This window comes from Schistocerca gregaria, chromosome X, assembly GCF_023897955.1.
Source record: "Schistocerca gregaria isolate iqSchGreg1 chromosome X, iqSchGreg1.2, whole genome shotgun sequence".
NCBI lineage: Eukaryota > Metazoa > Arthropoda > Insecta > Orthoptera > Acrididae > Schistocerca > Schistocerca gregaria.
This window is the reverse complement of record NC_064931.1, coordinates 72044068-72069404: the sequence shown is the minus strand read 5'-3', so window position 1 is coordinate 72069404 and position 25337 is coordinate 72044068. Positions and strand designations below refer to the sequence as shown.

At 44.5% G+C, this 25337-nt stretch overlaps 1 protein-coding gene across 1 annotated transcript in view; it reads left to right on the top strand.

The window, feature by feature from the left end:
* Nucleotides 1-25337, top strand: part of LOC126298822 (polypeptide N-acetylgalactosaminyltransferase 16-like) — a 535244-nt gene that overhangs the window by 393905 nt on the left and 116002 nt on the right. The window contains exon 3 of the mRNA XM_049990289.1: nt 10794-10895. Within this exon, the coding sequence (XP_049846246.1) occupies nt 10794-10895 (102 nt within the window). The remainder of the gene's footprint in view (nt 1-10793; nt 10896-25337) is intronic.

The window sequence follows — 25337 nt, the reverse complement described above, 5'->3', positions numbered from 1 at the left end:
AAATGGAAGTAAATGTAGAACTGAATGTTGATACCACATGATTTTATAGTTTTGTGACTCTCTCTGCATGTTTAACGGCGTGACACTCCCAAAGTGCATATACGAAAATCCGCGCTCTAGTGATAATAGAGGGAAACAGTGTTGTAGTAGACACTTGCATTACCTTTTTTATAAGTAATTTCTATGTCTATATTGTAGCTAGCGAAGAGTGTGCAAGGTATTGAAATTATTACCCAAAATAATCTGTTCACAGTTGCATAACTCTGCAGTTAAACCGAGCGAGGTGGCGCAGTGGCTGGCACACTGGACTCGCATTCGGGAGGACGACGGTTCAAACCTGTCTCCGGACATCCTGTGGTGTGCGTACTGTAAGATCTTCGGTACACACACCATCAGATAATTTGACTTGTCGCTCTAATGAAGTAGGCGAGTGCCAGCAATATGTCTCGTGGTTTTATCGTGGCGTGTTTATCTTCTGCCGTTAGGTCAGACGATAGAATGCCACTTCCTCGCTTGGAGTAGCAGATTGACGGTGACCAACTTAAACAGAACTTGATTAATTTTCACACATTTATTAAAATAATAACAATCATAAACCTTACTTAACTTGATTCTGGATGCTATTTACAATTGACAATCTGAAGTTCCTTTGGTCTCGGTACGTTAATCTTATTCTCACATATCTCTAATACTTGACAAAGTGTCTATACATTTATCTTCATGGCTATGTACAGGAATATGATAGTCTTATTAGGCGCAGACTAAATCTTGACTACAGACTAATGCAGACTGGTACAGAGTAATGCAGACTAACTAATCGGAGGTCTGTACACTTGTTATAATACCTCACGCGTTCAGGTATCACTGCGCGAGTGTGATCCGCGAGGAGAAGAGGTTCTACGTTAGCACCAATCTCCCTGGCTGCGTTACATATTAATACGCGGATCGGCGGAAGCAGAATTTGGTCCGTCTCTTAGTCAGCGCCATCTCGTAGTGCGGAGACGGACGAGCGCTGCGCCTGTGCTGTTGTGTTTAGTGGGGCGCGCTCTAGTGGGAAACTTGTGTACACTCTGACTACGCGGGACTATGTACACAACACATCCTCACTTAGGTTTTCTGTAATTTCCTTAAATCGTTTCAGGCAAATGCCGGGATGGTTCCTTTGAAAGGGCACGGCCGATTTCCTTTCCTAATCCGAGCGTGTGCTCTGTCTCTAATGGCCTCGTTGTCGACAGGACGTTAAACACTAAAAACACCTCCTCCTCCCTGCAGTTACGATCATATGCAGCAAACAAGCTATATAATACATCACATTATGAGCACGGGCTTGATAACGCGTTTGTCCAGCTTTCGTGCGCGGTGTAGTAGCGATTATGCATGGCAAGAATTCCATATGTCCCTGGAAGTATGTTACACCAGACGTCTACGCAGTACCGGTTAATTACAGGCCAGTGGTATGTAGGCACCAAGCTACCGCCAGATAGCATTCCAGATTTTTTCATTGGGTTCAGATCAGGCAGTTTGGTGGCCAAGACATCAACTTACGTCCACTGTGCTACCTTTCTGACCTTGTAACGCAGACATATATCGTGCTGGAAGATGCATCCCTTTCGGGGACGACATCAAGCAAGAACGGATGCGCATGATTCACAATAATGTTCACACAGTCCACAGCTGTCGTGTACCTTCTTTTACTACAACAGGTCCTATGGAAGCTCAGGTGAATCCTCCCAGTGCAGTGTTGCTGCTACCGACGTAGTCTGAGACGCAGTGGATGTTTCGAGTAACTGTTTGCCTGAATAACGGCATATCCATACACGACAATCGACCAGGTATAACAAGAAATGTGATTTCTCCGGCCAGGCAACCCGTTTCCATTGATCACTGTCCAATCTTGATGATCTAGGGCCCACTGCAATCGTAACTGACGATGTTGTTCGGCTAACATTAGTGGGGGTTCGTGCAAAATTTTAACAGTGTGCTACAATGTGGTGGGCTATAGCCTTTTGACTTGCAAGGATATTAATCGTAACTAACTTGAATATACTAATTTTACGTTCATAAATTTAACTGTTTAAATACATTTTAATTTTGTAATTAATAGTTTATCATTGTGAGGAATAAAATAAAATAAATTAAAGTGAAGAAAATGTTGATAGTGGTGGAAATTGAACTAGAGCTGACAAATTGCTAGTCAGTGCGATAAGCCACGATTAACCACTTTTATTTTTCTTTTATTGATGACTTCAGGCTGGATGGAGACAAAATGGACAGGGGTAGTAACCCGATGTCGGGTCACGACGCCTCCTTCCCGCCTGTTACTGTGCTAGTCCCTGACATGATACTGGCCTGTTATTTTACTTATTTTAAAAAACTTTTACAGACATAAATTTCACAATTCGAGGAGTCAATACAAACCAATTTTTTTTCTCTCTAGGAACAACACAGTGAGAGAAGGATCCAGAACAATGGGAAACAAACAGAAACCATCCACTACCTTGACGATTAAAGGAAAGGATCAATATTGCAAATAAAACACGATAACTTGGTAGCCTCGGCCACTTCCAACGCGAAAAACACGGCGATCGGGATCACTGTCATGCGCGACTACATAGTGGACGTGGTGTTAGATCGTTGGTTGATTGTGGGTTGGGTTGGGTTGTTTGGGGGAAGAGACCAAAACTGCGAGGTCATCGATCTCATCGGATTAGGGGAGGATGGGGAAGGAAGTCGGCCGTGTCCTTTCAAAGGAACCATCCCGGCATTTGCCTGGAGCGATTTAGGGAAATCACGGAAAACCTAAATCAGAATGGTTGATTGTGGGGGAGGGGACCAAACCGTGAGGCCATCGTTCCCATCGGATTAGGGAAAGATGGGAAAGGAAGTCGGCCGTGCCCTTTCAAACGAACAATCGCTGCGTTTGCCTGAAGCGATTTAGAGAAATTACGGAAAACTTAAATCAGGGTTGCCTCCCGAATGCGAGGCCGGTGCGCTAACCACTGCGCCAGCTTGCTCGGTGGACGTAGTGTCCGAGAAGCCATATAGTCGTATTAATCTTCTATCGAGTTAAAACGTTACGCCATATAAACAATACTGAGGCCTGATGTTGGAAAGCGGTAAACCTCCAAGGGGACGAAACCTTGCTACCACTTCATACCGGAGTCGAAAAATATGATTTTTCCATAGGAAACTACCGGATTATTGCATTATTTCTGCGCCACCATCGCTGGGAGCAAAAATATTAGTACAACATGATACACTTCGTGAAGAAGGCCAAGGAAACGGCCTTCGTGTTCACGAATTGCCCCTTGAATTCTATCCGTCACGTCCCGCCAGTTTAGTGGAGCCATTTTCATCGGGTAGTAATCCCCAACTATTTGTGGCGAGCAACCACCGTGGAATAGGATGACAGCTTGATGAAAACTCCGAATTGGTAACAGGGTACATTTCCGTTCATTAACGAGGGCCCCAGAGAGAGAACAAAATGAATCCAATATGTCGTCGAGCAAGGATATGTCATCGAAATGTCGTAGCCATACTATAACATCATCCACGTACGCTCACACCGAGAAAGGTTTTCCCAATATCTTCCAGCCATATAATTGATCAGCCACATGGTGAAGTAGATGCTCTGGGGACAACACAAAAATAGACAGCGAGAGGGGGCTTACCGCAGTATGATTGAGACTGGTCACCTCGAGCACCTGCACGAAGAAGCTGTGACTGACCTGGTCAAATGCCTTATTAAAAATAATAAAAAGTAAGGCTCTAGAAACAGAAATAAGTTCAGCCACCGAGACGACGTCCCGGCATTCGATTACAGAAGTCAGGATCATGCGCCCAGGCACACAGCTTTGGTGAACTGCAAGAATTTTCTCCAGAATGAGATTTTCACTCTGCGGCGGAGTGTGTGCTGATATGAAACTTCCTAACAGATTAAAACTGTGTGTCGGACCGAGACTCGAACTCGGGACTTTTGCCTCACGCGAGCAAGTGATCTACCATCTGGCTACCCAAGCACGACTCACGACCCGTCCTCACAGCTTAAATTCTGCCAGTACCTCTTCTCCTACGTTCCAACCTTCACAGAAGCTCTTCTGCGAACCTTGCTAAACTAGCACTCCTGGAAGAAAGGATATTGCGGAGACATGGTTTAGCCACAGCCTGCGACATGTTTCCAGACTGAGATTTTCACTCTGCAGCGGAGTGTGCTTTGATATGAAACTTCTTGACGAATTAAAACTGTGTGCCGGACCGAGACTCGATGTAAAGGTCCCGAGATCGAGTTTCAGTCCGGCACACAGTTTCAATCTGCCAGACAGTTTCAAGAATTTTCTCGACGAACGGCTATTAAAGGTAGGGTTGACAGTTTTTTAATCGAAATTAAGGAATGAGATCGGGCGTAGTTCATCAATGCCTGGACCTGCGGTTGTCTTTGGAGTTAGATCGATTTTACCAACCCTGAAAGGGGCAGGAATCACCTCATTAACCAGTGACGTCATGGTATCACCTATAAGAGCCCAAAATTGTACGTAAAATTCCTTGGGAATACCATCAAGTCCAGGCAATTTTTGCGACGGTGAACCAACAATAAGGCGATATATGTCATCTCTAGTAAAGTCCCTTAGGAATTCATTATTTAATGCAGGAGTAACCACGCAATCCACGAGACGAGTAATGCATCACAGAAAATCGTATCAGTTACACGGATGTCATAAAGGTCGGTAAAGTAACTGTAGATCCCTCTCGAAATATCTCGTTGGGACGTCAGCACATGACCATCAGTGTGAGTGAGGGATACGATACATGCACTTCTTCGACACTTCCGTGATCGGGTAAAGTGATATTGGGAAGTCAGTTCATTCTGTAGGAATGAGCGTGATTGTGATCACACCCTAAGTCCTTTCATATGTTGTATTTTCAAGTTATAAGAGTCGAGGGACATGAAAGGGAAGCAGTGGTTGGGAATGGAGTGAGGCAGGGTTGTAGCCTCTCCCCGTTGTTATTCAATCTGTATATTGAGAAAGCAGTAAAGGAAACAAAAGGAAAATTCGAAATATGTATTAAAATCCATGGAGAAGAAATAAAAACTTTAAGGTTCGCCGATGACATTGTAGTTCTGTCAGAGACAGCAAAGGACTTGGAAGAGCAGTTGAGGCGAATGGACAGTGTTTTGAAAGGAAGATATAAGATGAACATCAACAAAAGCAAAACGAGGATAATGGAATGTAGACGAATTACGTCGGGTGATGCTGAGGGAATGACATTAGAAGTAGTAAAGTAAAGTAGTTTTGCTATTTGGGGAGCAAAATAACTAATGATGGTCGAAGTAGAGAGGATATAAAATGTAGACTGGCAATGGCAAGGAAAGTGTTTCTGAAGAAGAGAAATTTGTTAACATCGAGTATTGATTTAAGTGTTAGGAAGTCGTTTCTGAAAGTATTTGTATGGAGTGTAGCCATGTATGGAAGTGAAACAATGGACGATACATAGTTTGGAAAGAAGTGAATAGAAGCTTTCGAAATGTGGTGCTACAGAAGAATGCTGAAGATTAGATGGGTAGATCACATAACTAATGAGGAGGTATTGAATAGGATCGGGGAGAAGAGGAGTTTGTGGCACAACTTGACTAGAAGAAGGGATCGGTTGGTAGGACATGTTCTGAGGCATCAAGGGATCACCAATTTAGTATTGGAGGGCAGCGTGGAGGGTAAAAATCGTAGAGGGAGACCCAAGAGATGAATACACTAAGCAGATTCAGAAGGATGTAGGCTACAGTAGGTACTGGGAGATGAAGCAGCTTGCACAGGATAGAGTAGCATGGAGAGCTGCATCAAACCAGTCTCTGGACTGAAGACCACAACAACAAGAGCAACAACAACAGCCCGCATCTCGTGGTCGTGCGGTAGCGTTCTCGCTTCACACGCCCGGGTTTCCGGGTTCGATTCCCGGCGTTGTCAGGGATTTTCTCTGCCTCGTGATGGCTGGGTGTTGTGTGATGTCCTTAGGTTAGTTAGGTTTAAGTAGTTCTAAGTTCTAGGGGACTCATGACCATAGATGTTAAGTCCCATAGTGCTCAGAGCCATTTGAACCATTTTGAACAACATTTTCAACTGAAAAAGCTTCTCCTTGACATAGCGGACTGGTGGACATCCAATCCACAATGGAGATTGTCTGGTACCTTCACAAAATTGTCGGAAGACGAAACAATAAAATTCCTGGGTCTGTCGAAAAGCCCTCGCACTGTCAGCGCCGTAATGCGTTAACGCTTTCTGTGGCAACGGCTTTGCATGCTCTGACCAACGTTCCATAAGACAAGGATAACGGTACTGGGAATGCGAGTTACAGGTTTAAACCTCTCGAACGATAATCTCGGGGGAACTGTCCTCTAAGACAAATGTGTTTAACATCCAGGGGAGACAATACGGTTTTAGTGGTTGTAGCTCATGGTATAATGTGACACGTAGGGCACAGTAAGAGTGAAACAAGTAGGTATCACGTCTATCGGTAACAGATGCCAGATAAAGAATCAGACAGATAAAAATAATCGATTCTGCTGCTGGAATAAGCTGTAAAATGCGTATACCTGGAAAGAATTAGTGACACATTCATGAATCACGTTTTTGCGAAGAGTGCATCAAATCATCTAGTTTCTTGCTAAAATTAAAACTGGGATCTGATCCGCAGGACACTAAACATAACAGAAGTTTCTGCGGAGTTTTACGAAATAAATAAACTATATCGTTTTTTGTAAAAACGCATTCAGTCCGTGAAATGACCACAATTTGAAGGATCATAAAGAAGAATTAAACTAAGGTTACAAAAGTACAATCTATCCATTGCCTATCCATTGGCCGTTATCAAGAACTTCGAAATCTGTCAGTGGTATTCCCTCTCTGTAAAATAACACACTATCAGTAGATCGCTTAGGAATCACATTAAAGAAAGTAGAAAAGCTAGGAATAGAAAAATAATCAAATACCACCTCTAGCAAAAATATTATGTCTTCATTTGAATCGTACATAAAGTGTCGCAGAGCCACAGTCCACGGCAGATTCAACAGATGAATCTGGATGTCAAGTGCTGCAGCACTTTCTTCCAGCCAGCCGTGGTGGCCGTGCGGTTCTCGGCGCTTCAGTCCGAAACCGCGAGACGAGACTGCTACGGTTGCAGGTTCGAATCCTGCCTCGGGCATGGGTGTGTGTGATGTCCTTAGGTTAGTTAGGTTTAAGTAGTTCTAAGTTCTAGGGGACTGATGACCTCAGATGTTAAGTCCCATAGTGCTCAGAGCCATTCGAATCATTTTGAACTTTCTTCCATCCTCTTTTTGTTTCTTCTTTTTTCGCGACGCCGCATGCTCAGGCTGAAAACGCTGTTTATTGCGGGACAGGAGAGAGACTTCCGCATTGGGTGACGTTAGGGGGGGGGGGGGGGAGGGGTGCGGGTGATCCTGCTGAAATTTAGCATCTGGCACAGGCGACACACCCCACTCCTCCACAGGTGGGCGGCGCGGCTCCTGAGAATCACTGGAAACGAAAACGGCCAGTATGTCTTTTACAGTACACTGGTACACTTGTGCCGATATAGGTCTCATCAGCAGCGGCCGGTGGCACACTTTCCCTATCCATAGGTACAGAAGATAGGTTTTGACCATAGCGCAATTACAAAAACTGCTCCTCTAAAATTTCTCTTACTCTATGTTTGACAATATGTTACACGTAAGTTCAAGGAAAAATACTGACCATGGGCTGTGAGGAACATAGCACTCATAGTGCTGGTAGGTAAACATCACATCAGAGCAAGCATAGTCGAAAACTGAGAGCTGCGTCACTCGTCTGAGTTGATCATAGAGCGGCTGACAATCATTTCAGTACTCGGTAGTGGTTTCTAGTTATCACGGGGAGAGTGTTACAAAACATGCTTTCATCCATTTTATTTGCATACCAGCACGCATTCAAGAGAAAAGGCGTCATTTTAGTGCGATTTCCGACCCGTATTCAAAGCGAAAATAGCGCAGTTTTTCTGCAGTATTTACAGTGAGCAGTAGTGTATTAGCGTATGATAACCTGCCGCCATTGGTCAACATGATAACATGTTGGAATCATCTCCTGTGGAGCGCCGTGTTCTACAATGTCCTGCCACAGGTCGCCACCTATCTCGTTTTACTGAAATGGCGAACCTCCAACGTGCACGTGTGACTTGGACGTCTAACACCTTCATGCCTACTTGTGGTTTCCCAGTCCATCAACCACTTTCCATAGATGATCACGACAGTACCATATGGATAACCGTCCAGCTGCGCCATTCCCGATATAACACGTTCCACATCATTACGAAGTGTCGTATTCATGATCTATGGAACAAGTATTAATCTAATCTAAATTCCCCGGCAACAGACAATATCATTCTGCCCTTTGTGACAATCGCTTGTACTATTGGATTTAACCCGTTGCGGACTGTGTCGTCACTAGAATGATTAGAATGATTCCCCATTCGTCTCTGCTCTGCTTACATACTCTATGTGATCAAAAGTATCCGGACACCTGGCTGAAAATGACTTACAAATTCGTGGTGTCCCCCCCCCCCCCTCCATCGGTAATACTGGGACTCAGTATGGCGTATGCCCACCCTTAGCCTTCATGACAGCTTCCACTCTCGCAGGAATACGATAAATCAGGTGCTGGAAGGTTTCTTGGGGAATGGCAGCTCATTCTTCACAGAGTGCTCCACTGAGGACAGGTACTGATGTCGGCCGGGGAGGCCTGGCACGAAGTCGGCGTTACAAAACATCCCAAAGGTGTTCTATCGGATTCAGGTCAGGACGCTGTCAGGCCAGTCCATTACAGAGATGATATCGTCGAATAATCACTCCACCACAGGCCGTGCATTATGAACAGGTGCTCGATCGTGTTCAAAGATGCAATCGCCATCCCCAAATTGCTCTTCAACAGTGGGAAGCAAGAAAGTGCTTAAAACATCAATTTAGGCCTGTGCTGTCATATTGTCACGCAAAACAACAAGGGATGCAAGCCCCCTCCATGGAAAACGCGACCACAACATAACTCCACCGCCTCCGAATTTTGCTGTTGGCACTACACACGCTGCCCGATGACGTTTACCAAGCATTCGCCATACCCGCACCCTGTCATCGGATCAACAAATTGTGTACCGTGATTCGTCACTCCACACAACGTTTTTCCACCGTTCAATCATCCAATGTTTTACATCAAGCGAGGCTTCGTTTGGCATTTACCGGCGTGATGTGTAGCTTATGAGCACCCGTTCGACCATGAAATCAAAGTTTTCTCACCTCCTGCCTAACTGTCATAGTACTTGCAGTGGATCTCGATGCAGTTTGTAGTTCCTGTGTGATGGTACGGATAGGTGTCTGCCTATTACACATTACGACCCCCATGAGCTGTCGGCAGTCTCTGTCAGTCAACAGACGAGGTCGGACTGTACGCTTTTGTGCTGTACGTGTCCCTCCACGTTTCTACTTCATTATCACATCGGAAACAGTGGACTTAGGTATGTTTAGGAGTGCTGAAATCTCGCGTACAGACGTATGACGCAAGTGACACCCAATCACCTGACCACGTTCGAAGTCCGTGAGTGCCCCATTCTGCTCACTCACGATGTCTAATGACTACTGAGGTCGCTGATATAGAGTACCTGGCAGTAGTGGCAACACAATACACCTAATACGAAAAGCGTATGTTTTTTAGGGTGTCCGGATACTTTTGATCACATAGTGTACTTTCCTGACCGCCTCCGGTTCCCTCAACGCCGCAGGGAGCATTCAGTCCCATCGCGACGTTGGATGCCGCCTGGCTGCGCTTTGGGCATGTGACGCGGTTAACAGAAGTGAGTAAGCGGGGCAGACACAGGCGGGAGATCACCCTAACGAAGATATGGGCTGCAAATGGAGAGCTACATTGAGATAAGTGACTTTGACAAAGGGCAGATTATTATTACGCAGATCACGATGGTTGTCTCCACAAACGGCGTCATCGAGGAAAACGGCGGCTCGAAACGTACAGCGTACCACTGACGCAGGCTGGTGGCAGCAGTACTGTGCTATCGGAGACATTCTCCTGCGCTAGCATGGGACCTCTGGTAGTAATCGAAGACACGCTGACAGCTGCCAACGACCTGAATCCTTTCGTGCTTTGTCTTCCCCGACGGCGCTGTCATCTTTCGGCAGTAAAATTATCTGCATCTCGGGGCCAGAACCGTGCTATAGTGGCTTGAGGAACGTTGTAGCACATTCATGTTGGTGTGTCGTCGACCATATTCGCCAGATGTAAATCCTACGGAACCGGTCTCGGTCGCTATGGGGCGCCGTCACCGCGTACAAAAATCAAGGTTCCGTTATTTACACAAATTACATGACCTGCGCGTAGATTTTTAATGCCACATACTTCCACAAACCTACTAACAATCTATCGGATCCCTGATCAACAGAATCAGTGATTTATTTCGTTTCAAAGACGGACAAACAAGCTGTTAAGCAGGTGGTCATAATGGTTTGGCTAGTCAGTGTATATGTAATAAAACTACTTTCGGGAAAGTGACTCCTCTTGGCATATATTTTTCATTTTCCATGTTTTTATGATTTTGTCCGGCCACAACAGTAATGCAAGACCAACATACTTCCTTCTCCTGAATCTGGCTACAAATCAGCTGCAGCCAACACCAGAGATGGATTCTTTGCCCATTTTAGTAACTAAACTTGTCCTATACGTTACAATGTGGTACTGTCGAGCTACATCTTGTGCGTTTTGTTTGTCTAGTTGCAGAGAGATGATATACACCATAGACAGCGACAAGACAACGAGCGTGGTGATTTCCTTCCACAACGAGGCCCGCTCCGCCCTCCTAAGGACTGTCGTCAGGTAAGTTACTGCTCTCCAACTTTAATACCAACTTCGATATCGAAATCGACACACAAATAATCCAGTTTTCTATCGAGTATCATTTTCACCCACCTCAGAACACAAATAATTTCTTTCTGATAAGATAATTGTCCAATCCAAAAGGTCAAAACCTGCCCTTATTTTTACACAGGAAGAATACACCGAAAGTAACATATTGTCAAAATTTTAGTTGCTAAGTCACACTGCAATTATTTGTTTAAAAAATGTTGGAAATTGCCGTTCGCAGCTCACCGGGCGACTGGAGAACTATACGACGCTGCCGTAGTTGTAGCAAGCAGAGCATGCGCAACATGGTGGCTACATATCATTCGTTGACAACTCATCGGTAAACAGACAACAAGGCACAACGTGATCATAATTCGTAAAGCGAATTCCAGGTTCCTTTGATAGTTCCTCTACCACAACAGATTTTTCACAGTTCCCATTCACTCGTCTCGAAACTCATTTAATATCCATAACAATTAGCAGTTGCCTTTACGGTATCACTAAGTGTTAACAATAGAGATAAAGCTTAATTAATTTGCTTTGTGATTTCTTCATATATACTTGCACCTGTCTCTGTGCAGGCTCCAGAATTTTACAGTAACGTGGAATCCAATTAATGTTTTCAACCTTACAATGATCAAATGCAGAGGAACGCGGTATGCAGTAGAATTCACTTACTTCTCCTGAAGACCTACATGTGTGTTTTTTATTAGTCAAATCTTGGACATTCATTTCAATGATGTCGATATTTGATTAGAAATTGTGGAAACATTAGAAGAAACACTTTTCGTAAAATTTCAACATGTGTTGTATAAATGGAAGAAAGATTTACGTAGAGTACGAAACATGCACCAAAATGAAACTCGCACAAGTGTGAACAAAAAACTATTCGAAAGGTTTAAAACTGCTCGCGAGATAACTATGAAACAACGCCGCACGGTATAGCCGCGCGGCCTAGGGCACCTTGTCACGGTTCGCGCTGCTGCCCCTATCGAAGGTTCGAGTCATCCCTCGGCCATGGGTGTTTGTGTTGTCCTTAGCGTAAGTTAAAGTTCGATTAAGTAGAGTGTAAGATTAAGGACCGATGACCTCAGCAGTTTAGTCCAATAGGACTTACTATAACCATAAAATTTCCAAATTGAGACGAAACGCTGGGCGCTCTGAATACCAGGTGATATGAACATTACTGATTTGCAGTCTTTTTCAACCTGAAAATTATATGGAAAGGAAGTCGCAAAATTATGAAGTGTACCTCAAGTAAACCTCAAGAGCAGACGTCATTAATAGGTCATACTATAGAGAAATTCGTAGCTGATGTGAAAATGAAGCTTCTTATTATCCCCTAAAATGATGTACAAAGCCAATCAGTTACGTTTTGTGCAAGAACTACGTGCAAACCGCACTTTATCATTTCTAGTGAAAAAAAGGCAATCACTTGTGCGGTCGGTGAGTGCTGTGACTTATTCTTATACAACAGTGCTAATGAGAAATATCATTGGGTTACTACTTCCGCAGCTTTATATCTGTCTTCAGCAACATCAAGCCAAATTAAAACAAAATATTAGAAAACGAAGACTGTTTACTTACAAAAATCTTGTAATCGACTTATTAAAATCTGGAAAGATGCAAAAGAGTAATTTTCAATGTTCATCTGAACGTCTTCTTATATAAATGTAAATGTCGTGTGACTAGGGCCTCCCGTCGGGTAGACCGTTCGCCGAGTGCAAGTCTTTCGATTTGACGCCACTTCGGTGACTTGTGCGTCGATGGGGATGAAATGACAATGATTAGAACAACACACCACCCACTCCCTGAGAGGAGAAAATCTCCGACCCAGCCGGGAACCGAACCCAGGCCCTTAGGATTGACATTCTCTAGCACTGACCACTCAACTACAGGAGGCGGACAGTCTTCCTATCGTTTCTATGAAATAATTCATTCTTTTTGTTGGACTCTTGATCTGGGCATAATGATACCTCCGTCTTTAGGAGGACAACGAAAAGAAATTCATATTCCACCCGGAATTAATAATGTAATTCAATCTCTCGACATTTTTCAAAAAGATGTAGGAGAATATAATTTCCAATAGCTTTTTGCCATTTCAGGTTTATCCGCGGTACATTAATGCTTAACTTCAGTCATTTCTGCAGTGTCAGTTTGCATGACTAATTTGGTCAGGTATGCCCGGTACGCAGAACAAAGCCAGAATCATTTCCTACCCAGTTCTAGTTCTATCTGAAAAACGCTAGTAATTACTGTAGAGTGCCTGAATGCGTTAATTCTTATTTTATCAGGCATGTCTGGTGTAAGGAAAATGTTAGTTTTCGTCTTCCAAAAGAAACTTCGCATTTTTGTGACAACTACAGGAAATAAAAAAGAGATTGATTCCTCATTATTATTCAAAAATTATCATTAGAACTGTGCCACAGGTACAGTTATAAAATGTTTTATGTCAATAAAATGAAGTCCCGCCTGATAGATGGTTCAAATGGCTCTGAGCACTATGGGACTTAACATCTGAGGTCATCAGTCCCCTAGAACTTAGAACTACTTAAACCTAACTAACCTAAGGACATCACACACATCCCTGCCCGAGGCAGGATTCGAACCTGCTACCGTAACAGTCGCTCGGTTCCGGACTGAAGCGCCTAGAACCGCACGGCCACCGCTGCCGGCCGTGATGGATGAGTCTGTAATGTAACATCATTGCCTTGATTTTATTTCCTCTGCTAGTCACTTGTGCAACAATTACAACAGTTTAGCTGTTGATATGAATTGCAAGTTTGCAAGTTGCCCAAAAAATTGATTATTTGAGACATTTCTGGTATGGTTTAAGTGGTTAAAATTCGCGAGTGTGCTCTTTGGACTTAGCGCTACGCGGCGCTACGTTCTCTTATCACGGGTGCGTCTGCTTATCCGCCGATTCACACACTAGGCAGGAAGCGTTGTACAAATCGCTGTCATAAGCGGTTTTTCGTACGGCAAAAATGAGTAATTTTAACATTTTTAAAAAAAATACGTGCAGTGCGCCTTATCAGCTAAAATTTTGGCAGTGCGTTTCTTTTGTTGTATTCTTCCTGTGTGAAAAATTTCGGGGTAGGTTTCGACATGTTGGATTGGACCATGCCGTAGTGAGTCAAATGATTTACAACAATGAAGAGGCCGTCGGATTACAAAACCAGGTTTACGTGTCTGACTCTACTGACAAATATACTAATACATTCGTTTTGAAGATATCATTACCTAAGTATTTCATGTAACAACAAGTTTATAATTGAGAAGCACAAGGGAGCTACAATAAATATTATATATCGTTTTAAGGTAAACTGGTCGTGACAAGTTATTGTCTTCGAAAAGCAACCTTCTGGTGTTTAGGAGACACTACAGTATATAAAAGATTCAAACGTTTCTGAGCAACTAATAGAATTTAAAACACAAAAACAACTTTAGCATGTAATATGATACAGCAAGAAGAAATAGCTCTACGAAGAAATTAAGTGAAAGCTGGAATTGAAACTTTTGGCGAGCTTCATTCGCTGTTCCCAGTTACTTTTTCCACCGCGAAACACTTTCCTCCCACTCTAACTTCCTACTTTGTCGTTTACCTTGAATTGCTGACAGTTTTCCTGTGAGCTACGATACTGGCAGTCATTAGGAGTAACCGTGTAACTCCTTAAGCAGAACCTGAAAGCAGTGAATGTAATATCATTTTCATAATTTCGCAGAATTATAATATTTCGAGTTTTGACATTACAGCTGAGTACCTCAGTTGACAAAAACAGCATAGAGGCAAGGAGCGGCCCTGTAACGATATCCCGCTTCATTTCGCCGTCTTATTTTTCAAGAAGTTCTGTGTACTTCAAGATTGTGAGATCGAGGAGTTATTTAGGGAAGGTTTATCTGCGAAATGTAGTAGGATCGCTCCAGCACCAACTCCGCCAATGAGCTAGAAATAGTACGGCTATTTTGGATAATCTTGAAAGATAAATCATTTACTAGACATAATTTTCTTCCTTCCGAACGTTAACTACCGCACAAGCTCAGTTGAATGGCTGTACGAGTAATTACGAAAAGAATTCCACATTCTTCCCCTCGTCTCAGACTAACAAATGGAAGCGCTTAGAAATTTCATATGCTGTCGGGTTCACGAGCTCTTTCGAATGTTATATTACTCTTCAAAAATTGAGGTATGAGAGAAAGAGGGAACATCCATATACTCACTTGGAACACGTACTCATGAAATTGTTCTTATGATTACTATCTTATTCTGGTAACTGAAAAACGCGTTGGTTCTACACCAATGAGCCAAAACATTGTAATCACAACCACCACGAGTTGCTAGGGTTACGGGCACCTGAACTTTGACGAATGACAGAATGTTATGGCTGGTGCCTGGGGACGAAGAACTCGGAAATAGAAAAGCAGGTCGGATGATCGCGTGTTACTGTCATCAGCATCTATGGAAAGTGACTGAAGGACGGTGAAACTAAGAGTTAGACGACAAATTATTGGACGTTTAGGCCCATCACAGATCGTGGATGGAGAGGCTTACCCGCTGTGTGAAGCAGGATAGGTGTCAATGTGCGTACATAGCTGGTGTAGGCAAAAGTATTTCGTAGCACTCCACTCAGCGCACATTGTCGAAGATGGAGCTCCCCAGTAGAAGACCCAAACGTGTTTCCTTTGTGACATAACAGTGCTGTCAATTACGATTTCAGCGGGCACGGTATCGTTGAGATTGGGCCGTGGATCAACGGAAAAGTGTCGCACGAGTCACATTTATTGTTACACCGTGTCATTCGCTGTGTCCGAGTATGCCATCAGCCGGCTTCCAGAAACGCGCCCCGCACAACGGTCACAGGCCAATGGGCGCAGCATTTCGCTAGGGGGGGGGGGGGGAAGGGGGGGGGGGGCATTCACTTGGCTTTCCACGGGAAGTGCAGAAGTAATCAAAGACACCAAACAACTGTGAAGAACATGAACATTGCTGCGGACCACCTAAGTCCCTCCGTGCTTGTTCTCTTTTCGACGGCGATGGCACCTGAACAGTGGGATAATTGAACGTGTCACAAGGCCAGAATCGTGCCAAAGCTGTGTGAGGGGCACGACAGTAAACTGACCAGCAGATTCGCCTGACCTGAACCCGGATAACACATCAGGGACGCTATCGGGTGTCATTTCTGCGGCCGCAACCAGCGGCCCGTAATTTAGGGGAACTGCATGAGCTGTACGTAAACATGCGGTGAGATGCACTTCTGAAAACCTATCAAGGGCTTGTCTAATCTACAGCACGCAGAATCGTTGCTGTACTACGTTCGAAAGGTGAACCCGCGCGCTACTAAGCAGGCGTTGGTAATATCATCTAGGAAAATCGGGTTTTCTGCCGACAATCCACGTCGTCCTTGCAGGGTATTTCGATCGCGTAACTCTCAGTCTTTATTGCGTGCTCTCTGAGGTTCCTTGAGGCCTCAGAGAGCACCTGATGAAGATTGCGAGTTACGCGATCCAATATCGTGATGATGATGTTTGATTTGTTGGGCTCTCAACTGCGCGGTCTCAGCGCCCGTACAAAGTCCCAGTTTTTACACAGTCCAGTGTGTACGCAGTACAATGTAGCCACTGTCACGAATGATGATGATGATGATGATGATGAAATGATGAGGATAACACTAACACCCAGTCCCTGGGCAGGGAAAATACCCAACCCGGCCAGGAATCGCACCCAGGACACCGTGATCCAGAGACAGCAACGCTAGCCACTAGACGACGATCAAATATTGTGGAGATATAAGCGGATTACCGGTAGAAAACGCAATTTTCCAAGATGACAACGTCTCTCTGGGAAAGCCTGAAGAGCTACATGTACTGGTAACGTTTTGGCTCATCGGTGGAAATTACAGCATCAAAGACACGAAATCCTCAACGGCTGTTTTCTCAGCAGTGAAACGTATATGTCCGAAGGAACTATGCATCGTATTTCTGAATAACACAGGCACTGCAATATCGTATTTATCCGCCGACACTGGGCAAGCGACTTCCAAGTACAATGTCTCCCCTGTACGGGAATATACGTAATGGATGTACGAGTACAGGATGTAGACAAATGGTTGACGACATATGGAAGTTTGGGTGTGGCGTCACTCGAGCTTGGATAGACACATGATAAGGCGACCGCTCTCGACGAGCGGGAAATCCGAGTTCGAGTCCCGATCCCCCACAAATTTTCATTGTCGTCCTTCCATTATGCTGCTGATGGTTGTCCATGTTCGAAACTTCGAGTACATTTAATGTATTTCATAACGGGTGTAGTCAACGCTGTGCCTCTTCCTTTGGACATGCATGCATCGTATTTCTGAATAACACAGGCAATGCAGTATCCTAATAATCAGTTTGCTTCAGCGTTACACGCAACAGCGCTATCTTCTACCATGAATTTCTACTGCAGGCAGTCTTTACGCATGGATTCAATGGGACTGTCTAATGTAAAAGGATAGAACTGAAGAGCATATTTTTGTGATATCTTTTGCTGTGACTAATGTAAGGCAAAAGGACGGAAGATTAGATTTTAACGTACCGTCGATGACGAGGTTATCAGAGACGGAAGCACTAATGTGACGCCAAATAAAGATATCTCAGTATATCAGGTGCGATAAGAAATATTGGTGCAGTGGTAACAAACCTGAAATATTTCGTTGTGGAATGCTAGATAGAATATCTATGAGCTACCATAATATTTTATGGCGAATAGATAGTTGGACTCTGGATGGACTGGAAAGGAATCTACCCGAAGTTGCTGAAATGTGGATGCGGAGAAAAATGACAAAAACATGCTGTTCGGGAAGACGAGTCAACCTGAAAGTCTTAGGGGAAGTCAACGAATAGAGAAGATTATTAAGTTAGATTGAAAAGAAAAAATAACGTTCATTGGTCGTGTCATCAGAGATATCATTTTCTATCATTAACGTTGTTGGAAGGAAAGTGCTGAAAAAGAAAAAGTATGGACCCGCTTGCCACCTATACACTGAAGAAACGGTGATGTTTCGAAAACGGTTCTAGACAGTAGTTAGGTAGTTAGTTTTGTGTTTCATGGATAATTTGCATAATAAGTCGTAATGGTATGGAATGCGTCATTTTACATTCACATCGAAAATTAGTTTGTAAATATGGCAACATGCTGAATATTTATAAGCTTTCTTTTTTAAAAAAAAATATGTGTGCAGTTGTGAGTTAGTAATTCTTTCTCACCATCCGAGAGGTGGCATGAGCCCTCTCTTATATTTCTATCTTTGAGTAATTCGATTTTCCTCTCTAATTGCATGCGGTGAAAAGTCGCTATTCCTTCACAGGCGGACTTCCCATGCAGCGTCTTTCGTCACCCGGGTGGTCCGGTGACAGGCGGGTTCTGCTGGTCTTGAAAGGGTTAAGCTGACGGGTGTGAAGGAGTCGAGTGGATGCTTTCCAGACGCCGACATTGTCATAAGAGCGGCGGCGACACGCCCACAGGGGCCTGAAGGAGCGGCTGGGCTAGAGATTCCGTTAGTTCGCAGAAACTTAGTGAAAACACTTTCTGGCGGGCTACCAGCCAGGCGTGGGAATGACTAGTGTTCCCAGGCAGTCTTGACGGGCAAATTCCCATGTTTTCTGCAAAATCATAACTGTGATTGACTAGCTTAGGGAATAGCTCCGTGACGTAGCAAAATCGGCACAGAAAATGGCGCCAAGTATCTCCATTGGTGGGATAGTACTGCGTCGGCAATAGAGGGGAATTTGCCGCCGGTTTTCGAGTTGCTGATTGGCACGTTTAACCACGACCACTGTCGTGGGGGCGGCAATGTTCTGTGTTCGACTTGTACGGGTGCTCTTCAGAGAGTCGGCTCTCCCCTTTCGGCCGGAGTAGGTTACAAGACTGAGCTCTCGCTGCTCTGGACAGCCTGCCTTCCATTGGCTGTCTAGTATACTTTCATTTAATTGTAACTGTTTGACGAAGTTGCTGAACTTTCGACTTCAATGTAACTTTCAGAGTGCAGTTGGCAATTGAGCTTTCTGCGTACAAGCGGCCTATTTTGTCCGTCTTGAGCAGTTTCTTCCAATGAATCTCAGCCTGACATCTGCTTTTCCTACAGCTAGTTTATGTGGTCGTTGTTAGTACGCTTCGAACGGTTGCTCCTACGTATTTTACGGTTGGTACTGTTTCTAGTCATTTATTGAGAACAGCGTAATTGGCCAGCTCGCCTGTTTGTGAGTGCAACGGGTTGGTTCAGATGGCTCTGAGCACTATGGGACTTAACATCTGAGGTCATCAGTCCCCTAGAACTTAGAACTTCTTAAACCTAACTAATCTAAGGACATCACACACATCCATGCCCGAGTCAGGATTCGAACCTGCGACCGTAGCAGTCACGCGGTTCCAGCCTGAAGCGCCTAGAACCGCTCGGCCACCACGGCTTCTGAGTACACTGCGACATTTGTTCACGTTGAGGATCGACTGCCACTCACAGTACCAGTTATCGATCCTCCGCAAGTCGTCCTGTATTTCGCTAAAGTTTCCTGGAGCCGCAACTTCAGCATTGTCCGCTTGGAGCTTCCAGCGTTATCCACTAGATCCTTTACATATATTGTAAACAGTTGAGGCCTTATAACGTCCTCGAAATTACTTTTACATCTGTCCACTTCATCCCATTAACAACCACGTGTTGAGTTCTGTCTGCTTAAAAGTCCCGGAACCAATAGTTGGAAATCTGGTCCGAAACTTGATAAGTTTGTATTTTTTTTAACGAAGCGAAGGTATGGAACGTGTTCAGTGCCTTCCGAAAGTCATGGAACGGGAAGTAAACCTGGGCGCCGTTGTCACGGACAAAGACAGCGAAGTTTCCAAAGGTCTCTGTTTGTGGATCCATATTGATTCCTACAGAGGAGATTATCGTTCTCCAAAAATATACGTGAGTATGTACTGTGTTCCATAACCAGGGCAGGTTTTAAGGTCAAGCGGCGCAAGCAACTCTGGAAAGGGAAACAAGTGTAAGAGTTCTGCAGAAGAAGTATCACAACTAGTAGGGCCCGCTTGGAGCGCCAAACTGAAACGGGCGCCAGGCGTGCAAGCGTGAAGTGTGTATATAGTGCGTATCACAGTTGTCAAAACTGACGCAAGTCACAGAGAGAAAAAAAGAGGGGGGGGGGGGGGGGGGGGGACGCCAAATGATAAGTCGCTTGTGCGGAGAAATGTTCTCGAATCGATCGTGTCCATAACTATATAACAGATTGACGACAGCGATACAGGTCTATAATTATGTGAATCTGCCCTATGACCCCCCTTGATAACGGGTACAGCCTGCGCATTTTTGCAGTCGTGTGTTACTCCAGCGACCTACGATAAACTTCTGATACAGTGTCAGCAGTTGTTTTCACGTAATCTTTAAAGAATCACACAAGAAGCTCATCAGGTCCACAGATATTTCCTCTGGCCACAATTACAGATAATTTTCTGTTCCACGATATCTGAATATCTGCGATCTCGGCTTTCCTGCAGTGACTGAAGGAGGAATTGCAGTGAAGCAATTGCAGAAGACAGAATTCAATATTTCGGCCACAAGACAGTATAGCCGCTATATAACCTGAAGTAAATTAAGAGCGACGTAGTATCTCCACTGGGTGTACCGAATGGTGGATATGTTGACACTAATTTAAGATCAGTGGAAAACTTCAAAAGCCTCTCACTTCGTTTAAATAAGCACAGCAGGAAAAAAAGTAACCACCCCCAGTAGTCATCAAGTTAATACCGTATACCATTACCTTTAGCCGTGATAAAAGCCGCAATTTCGCCGGGAAGGGAGTCCTCAAATTTCTTCGTGTATGCCACATCAAGCTGAAGGTACTCACTGATGGTTACATCCCGCAAAGCTGCCTGACTGCGTGACGTCGATTGCTATGTTTCTCCCGATTTTCCAAATAGACTCACGTATTCACTGTCTAGTAGCATCCGGTGACTTAGCAGGCCGGTCGATGTGCGATATGGCACCTAAGTACTCGTCAAACCGGCGACCAATGCGTGCAACCCTGTGAACACGGGTGTTGTCATCTTGAAAGACAGAAATGTCCACAACATAGTCATTATGGAAATGTGAAAGCAAGAACAACATCTGGTTATCGAGAATATTGAAATCAACATCCTGGTCCATATTCACTGTGACTTTGATGAGTGGGCCCAAGTCATGGTACGGAAAACACCCTAAAACGTGACCGAACCACCTGCCGTCTGAACTAGAGCCTCCACACGCTGCTAGTTAAACCCGTCGTAGGGCCTCCGATGCACGCGGCAGCTTGTATCATTCGAAAAAGAGATAAAATTACAATTATTCAGACCACACAACTTGCCTGCAGTCACCTACCGTCAAGTTTGTGTTTTTTGGCCCATTGAAGGCGTGGACCTTCATATACCGCTGTGAGCAACGGCCTTTTGCGAGGAACCCTGTTCCAGTTGTCTACTGCATGCACTTCCTTTCGTAACATTCTTTCGGGAACTGATTGAGATGGACCTGTATTCATTGAGAACAGCAATTACTATTGGGTTAGGTACGGATTGTCACTAGTCACGAATCCCTGTCGTTTAGAATTTCTTCACGACCTCTGTTCCTACGCCGTACACGCGTTGGGCAGCTCGCGTTAATAAATCAACAAATCTGGCAACGTAATTCATGGTTTTGCCACGGGCACATACAAACTCCAAGGCTGCTGTCACGTCTCTATGTCAGGTCATCTTACTTCGCTGATTACACCCAGCTGACTGGCATATACACACGACTTCACTGATAAGACTTACGTCGGGGCTGTAGGGTCACATCACCGCCTACTAGCAGTTATGCACCACCTGCAGCCCTCCAAAGCGTTCTGTGGCCCCTTTACGAGGGTGACAGGTATTTTGTTTATCTGTGGGCCAAACTACAAAGCGACACGATGTGAGACTAACGCGTAAAATCAACAAAAGGGAAACTGAATGGAAGGCACATTTGTCGGGATAGTGTTGTGGATCTCCACTGACGAGTCAAAACGTTACGACCACCTGCTTAATAGCCAGTTGGTACACCTTTTGGACGCACTACAGCAGCGAATACGCGTGATACGGATTCAAAAAGTCCTCGGTAGGTTTAAGAAGGTATATGGCACCAAATGGCCACGCAAAGGTCACGTAGTTCCCATAAATTACGGTCTGGTGGTTTTTTGACTCTTAGCTGGTGCCCGATGGCGTCCCAGACGTTTTCTGTTCGATCCATGTTGCACGAATTTTTTCTCCATAATGACAACATGACTTGACTACCATGCTCCTCAAACAACCATAGCACGATTCTGTCGTTCTGACACGGACAGCTATCCTGCTGCTCCGACGTCATCGCAGTCGGGGACGACATCGACCACGAAACGACGCAGGTGGACAGATGTCTTCCACTACTATCACAGCACCCCCCCCCCCCCCCCCCCCCGTAGTATGACACTGCTCCCAGCGTTGTGCGTCCGTCATACCGTGCGTGTTTCAAGTAGCTGTTCTCCTGGATGACAGCGAATCCATACACTACTAGCAACCTGGTTTAACAACAAATATGATTCCTCCGACCAGGCGCCATGTTTCCATTGATCCACGGACAAATTTCGAAGATTCTGTGCTCGCTGCAAAGGTAAGTGACGATGTCGTCGGATCATCCTTGCCGTACATAGCGGGCAAGCCTCCGTTGAGGCGTGGAGGTCCAACAACTTACCGCCTACTCGTGTTTTCTCTGGCCTTCATCCAATTTCCATAGATAATATACACACATCAAAAGAAGTTTTGCATCACCCTGGTTCCCATAACTCCTGAAGATAGTCGTTGACTGTGGATATTGTATCACAGACATAGTCCCTTTGACTGTTCAGAGATGTCACTAAACCCGCCCAAAGATGTAAACAACCATGATTGAGCAGCGCCTTTTAGATGGAGGGGGTCCGACAGCCGATCAGTTCCAGTCATTCCACCAGGAAGGAGGTACACGGCTCGTGGTGTCTGTAGTTCAACCGTGCCTAGACGGTCAATGCCACAGTTCGATCGCGCCCGCATTGTTACTTTGTGCCAGGAAGGGCTCACAACAAGGGAAGTGTCCAGACGTCTCGGAGTGAACCAAAGCTATGTTGTTCGGACATGGAGGAGATACAGAGAGACAGGAACTGTCGATGACATGCCTCTCTCAGGCCGCCCAAGGGCTACTACTGCAATGGATGACCGCTACCTGCGGATTATGGCTCGAAGGAACCCTGACTGCAACGCCACCATGTTGAATAATACTTTTAGTGCAGCCACAGGACGTCGTGTTACGACTCAAACTGTGCGCAATAGGTTCCATGATGCGCAACTTCACTCCCGACGTGCATGGCGAGGTCAATCTTTGCAACCACGACACCGTGCAGCACGGTGCAGATGGGCCCAATAACATGTCGAATGGACCGCTCAGGATTGTCATCACATTCTCTTCACCGATGAGTGTCGCATATGCCTTCAACCGGACAATCGTCGGAGACTTGTTTGAAGGCAATCCGGTCAGGCCGAGCACCTTAGACACACTTTCCAACGAGTGCAGCAAGGTAGGCGTTCCCTGCTGTTTTGGGGTGCCGTTATGTGGGGCCGACGTAGGCCGCTGGTGACCATGGAAGTTGCCGTAACGGCTGTACGATACGTGAATGCCATCCTCCGACCGATAGTGCAACCATATCGGCAGCATATTGGCGAGGCATTCGTCTTCATGGACGACAATACGCGCCTCCATCGTGCACATCTTGTGAATGACTTCCTGCAGGGTAACGACATTGCTCGACTAGAGTGGTGAGCATGTTCTCCAGACATGAACCCTATCGAACATGCCTAGGATAGATTGAAAAGGGCTGTTTATGGACGATGTGACCCACCAACCACTCTGAGCGATACGCCGAATCGCCGTTGAGGAGTGGGACAATCTGGACTAACAGTGCCTTGATGAATTTGTGGATAGTATGCCACGATGAATACAGGCATGCATCAATGCAAGCGAACGTGCTACTGGATATTAGAGGCACCGGTGTGTACAGCAATCTGGACCACCACCTCTGAAAGTCTCGCTGTATGGTGGTACAACACGCAAGGTGTGGTTTTCATGAGCAATAAAAAAGGGCGGAAATGATGTTTGTGTTGATCTCTATTCCAATTTTCTTTACAGGTTCCGGAAATCTCGGAACCGAGGTGATGCAAAACTTTTTTGATGTGTGTATTTTGGTTAAATGGCAGAATAGGTAGTAAATATTCAAATCCTTTACTTTGCTGATCAATTTCGGTCACCGTGTGACCATCTTCAGTGCTAAAAATGCATAAGAACCATCAGACATGATCTTAACAAAAAAGTGGCCTTATTTATATCAGCCATTGTCATATGGGACATTATTGTATTTTTGTTAATTTTTTATTACTTTTTGTAAATACTTATGCTGAAACATCGATTAGATGTGAAAAGGCTATTTTTGATGATAACTTCTCTGTATTTGTTTTTAAAAAACTATTATGTGTTTTTACGTTGGGTATATTCGTATAAAATTTTATCTTGTACTTTGGGTCATACGGGGTAACTTTATTGCATATTTTTCTTTTTATTGTGGCTGTACTGCGCTTTTAAAGTTTTTCTGTGACTTCTGGCAGTAAAAAGTCGTCATCTTATTTTAAAAGTTATGTTTTATGTAAGCTTTGGTTTTTCTGTTGATGGTATTTGTTGTTTTTGATGTCTTCGTGGTGTACGCTTTGTAATATAGAGGGCACTATGATGCTTGTTTTGCAATACTGAGCTTAGTTAGTTGGCTGTGTAAACTACACACTCACCGTAAGTTGGATCAGCAACTGCTAAGGTTATAAGATTGGCCTCTCTGTTAATTTAAAAATTATTGTATTCAGTAAAAGTGAATATATCTGTTGGAAGTAGTCGTCGTGGTACATGTCACACCCCATAGAAAATTTTGTGTTATTATGATATGAGCGTACAACATTCGAATAATTTGGTACGTACGAGAATCTGTACATAAACGCAGGCTTCCGCGGCCATTGTACGTTCAATAGTTTTTTTTCTGGGTTTGTGACCACATTGGCAATATTTAAAACTACCGACGTTACGGTCCCTGTTGCAAGTGACCTTCTTCAGGGTGTTTTTGTTTACTGCTGAATGAGAAAACTTTGTTTCTTATATACCCGCAGACGCGGCTGTTATCTAATTCTGATAGACTGTTAAGGTTGAAGGGAAGGGATGTTAGAAGTCTTTATTGGTATTTTTATTATTTCTTTTCGTTGGTGGAAACCCGCCGTTTTAATTGGTGTTTGCATTACTGCAAAGAAATAATAAAAACACCAATGAAGACTTCTAACATCCCACCCCTTCATCA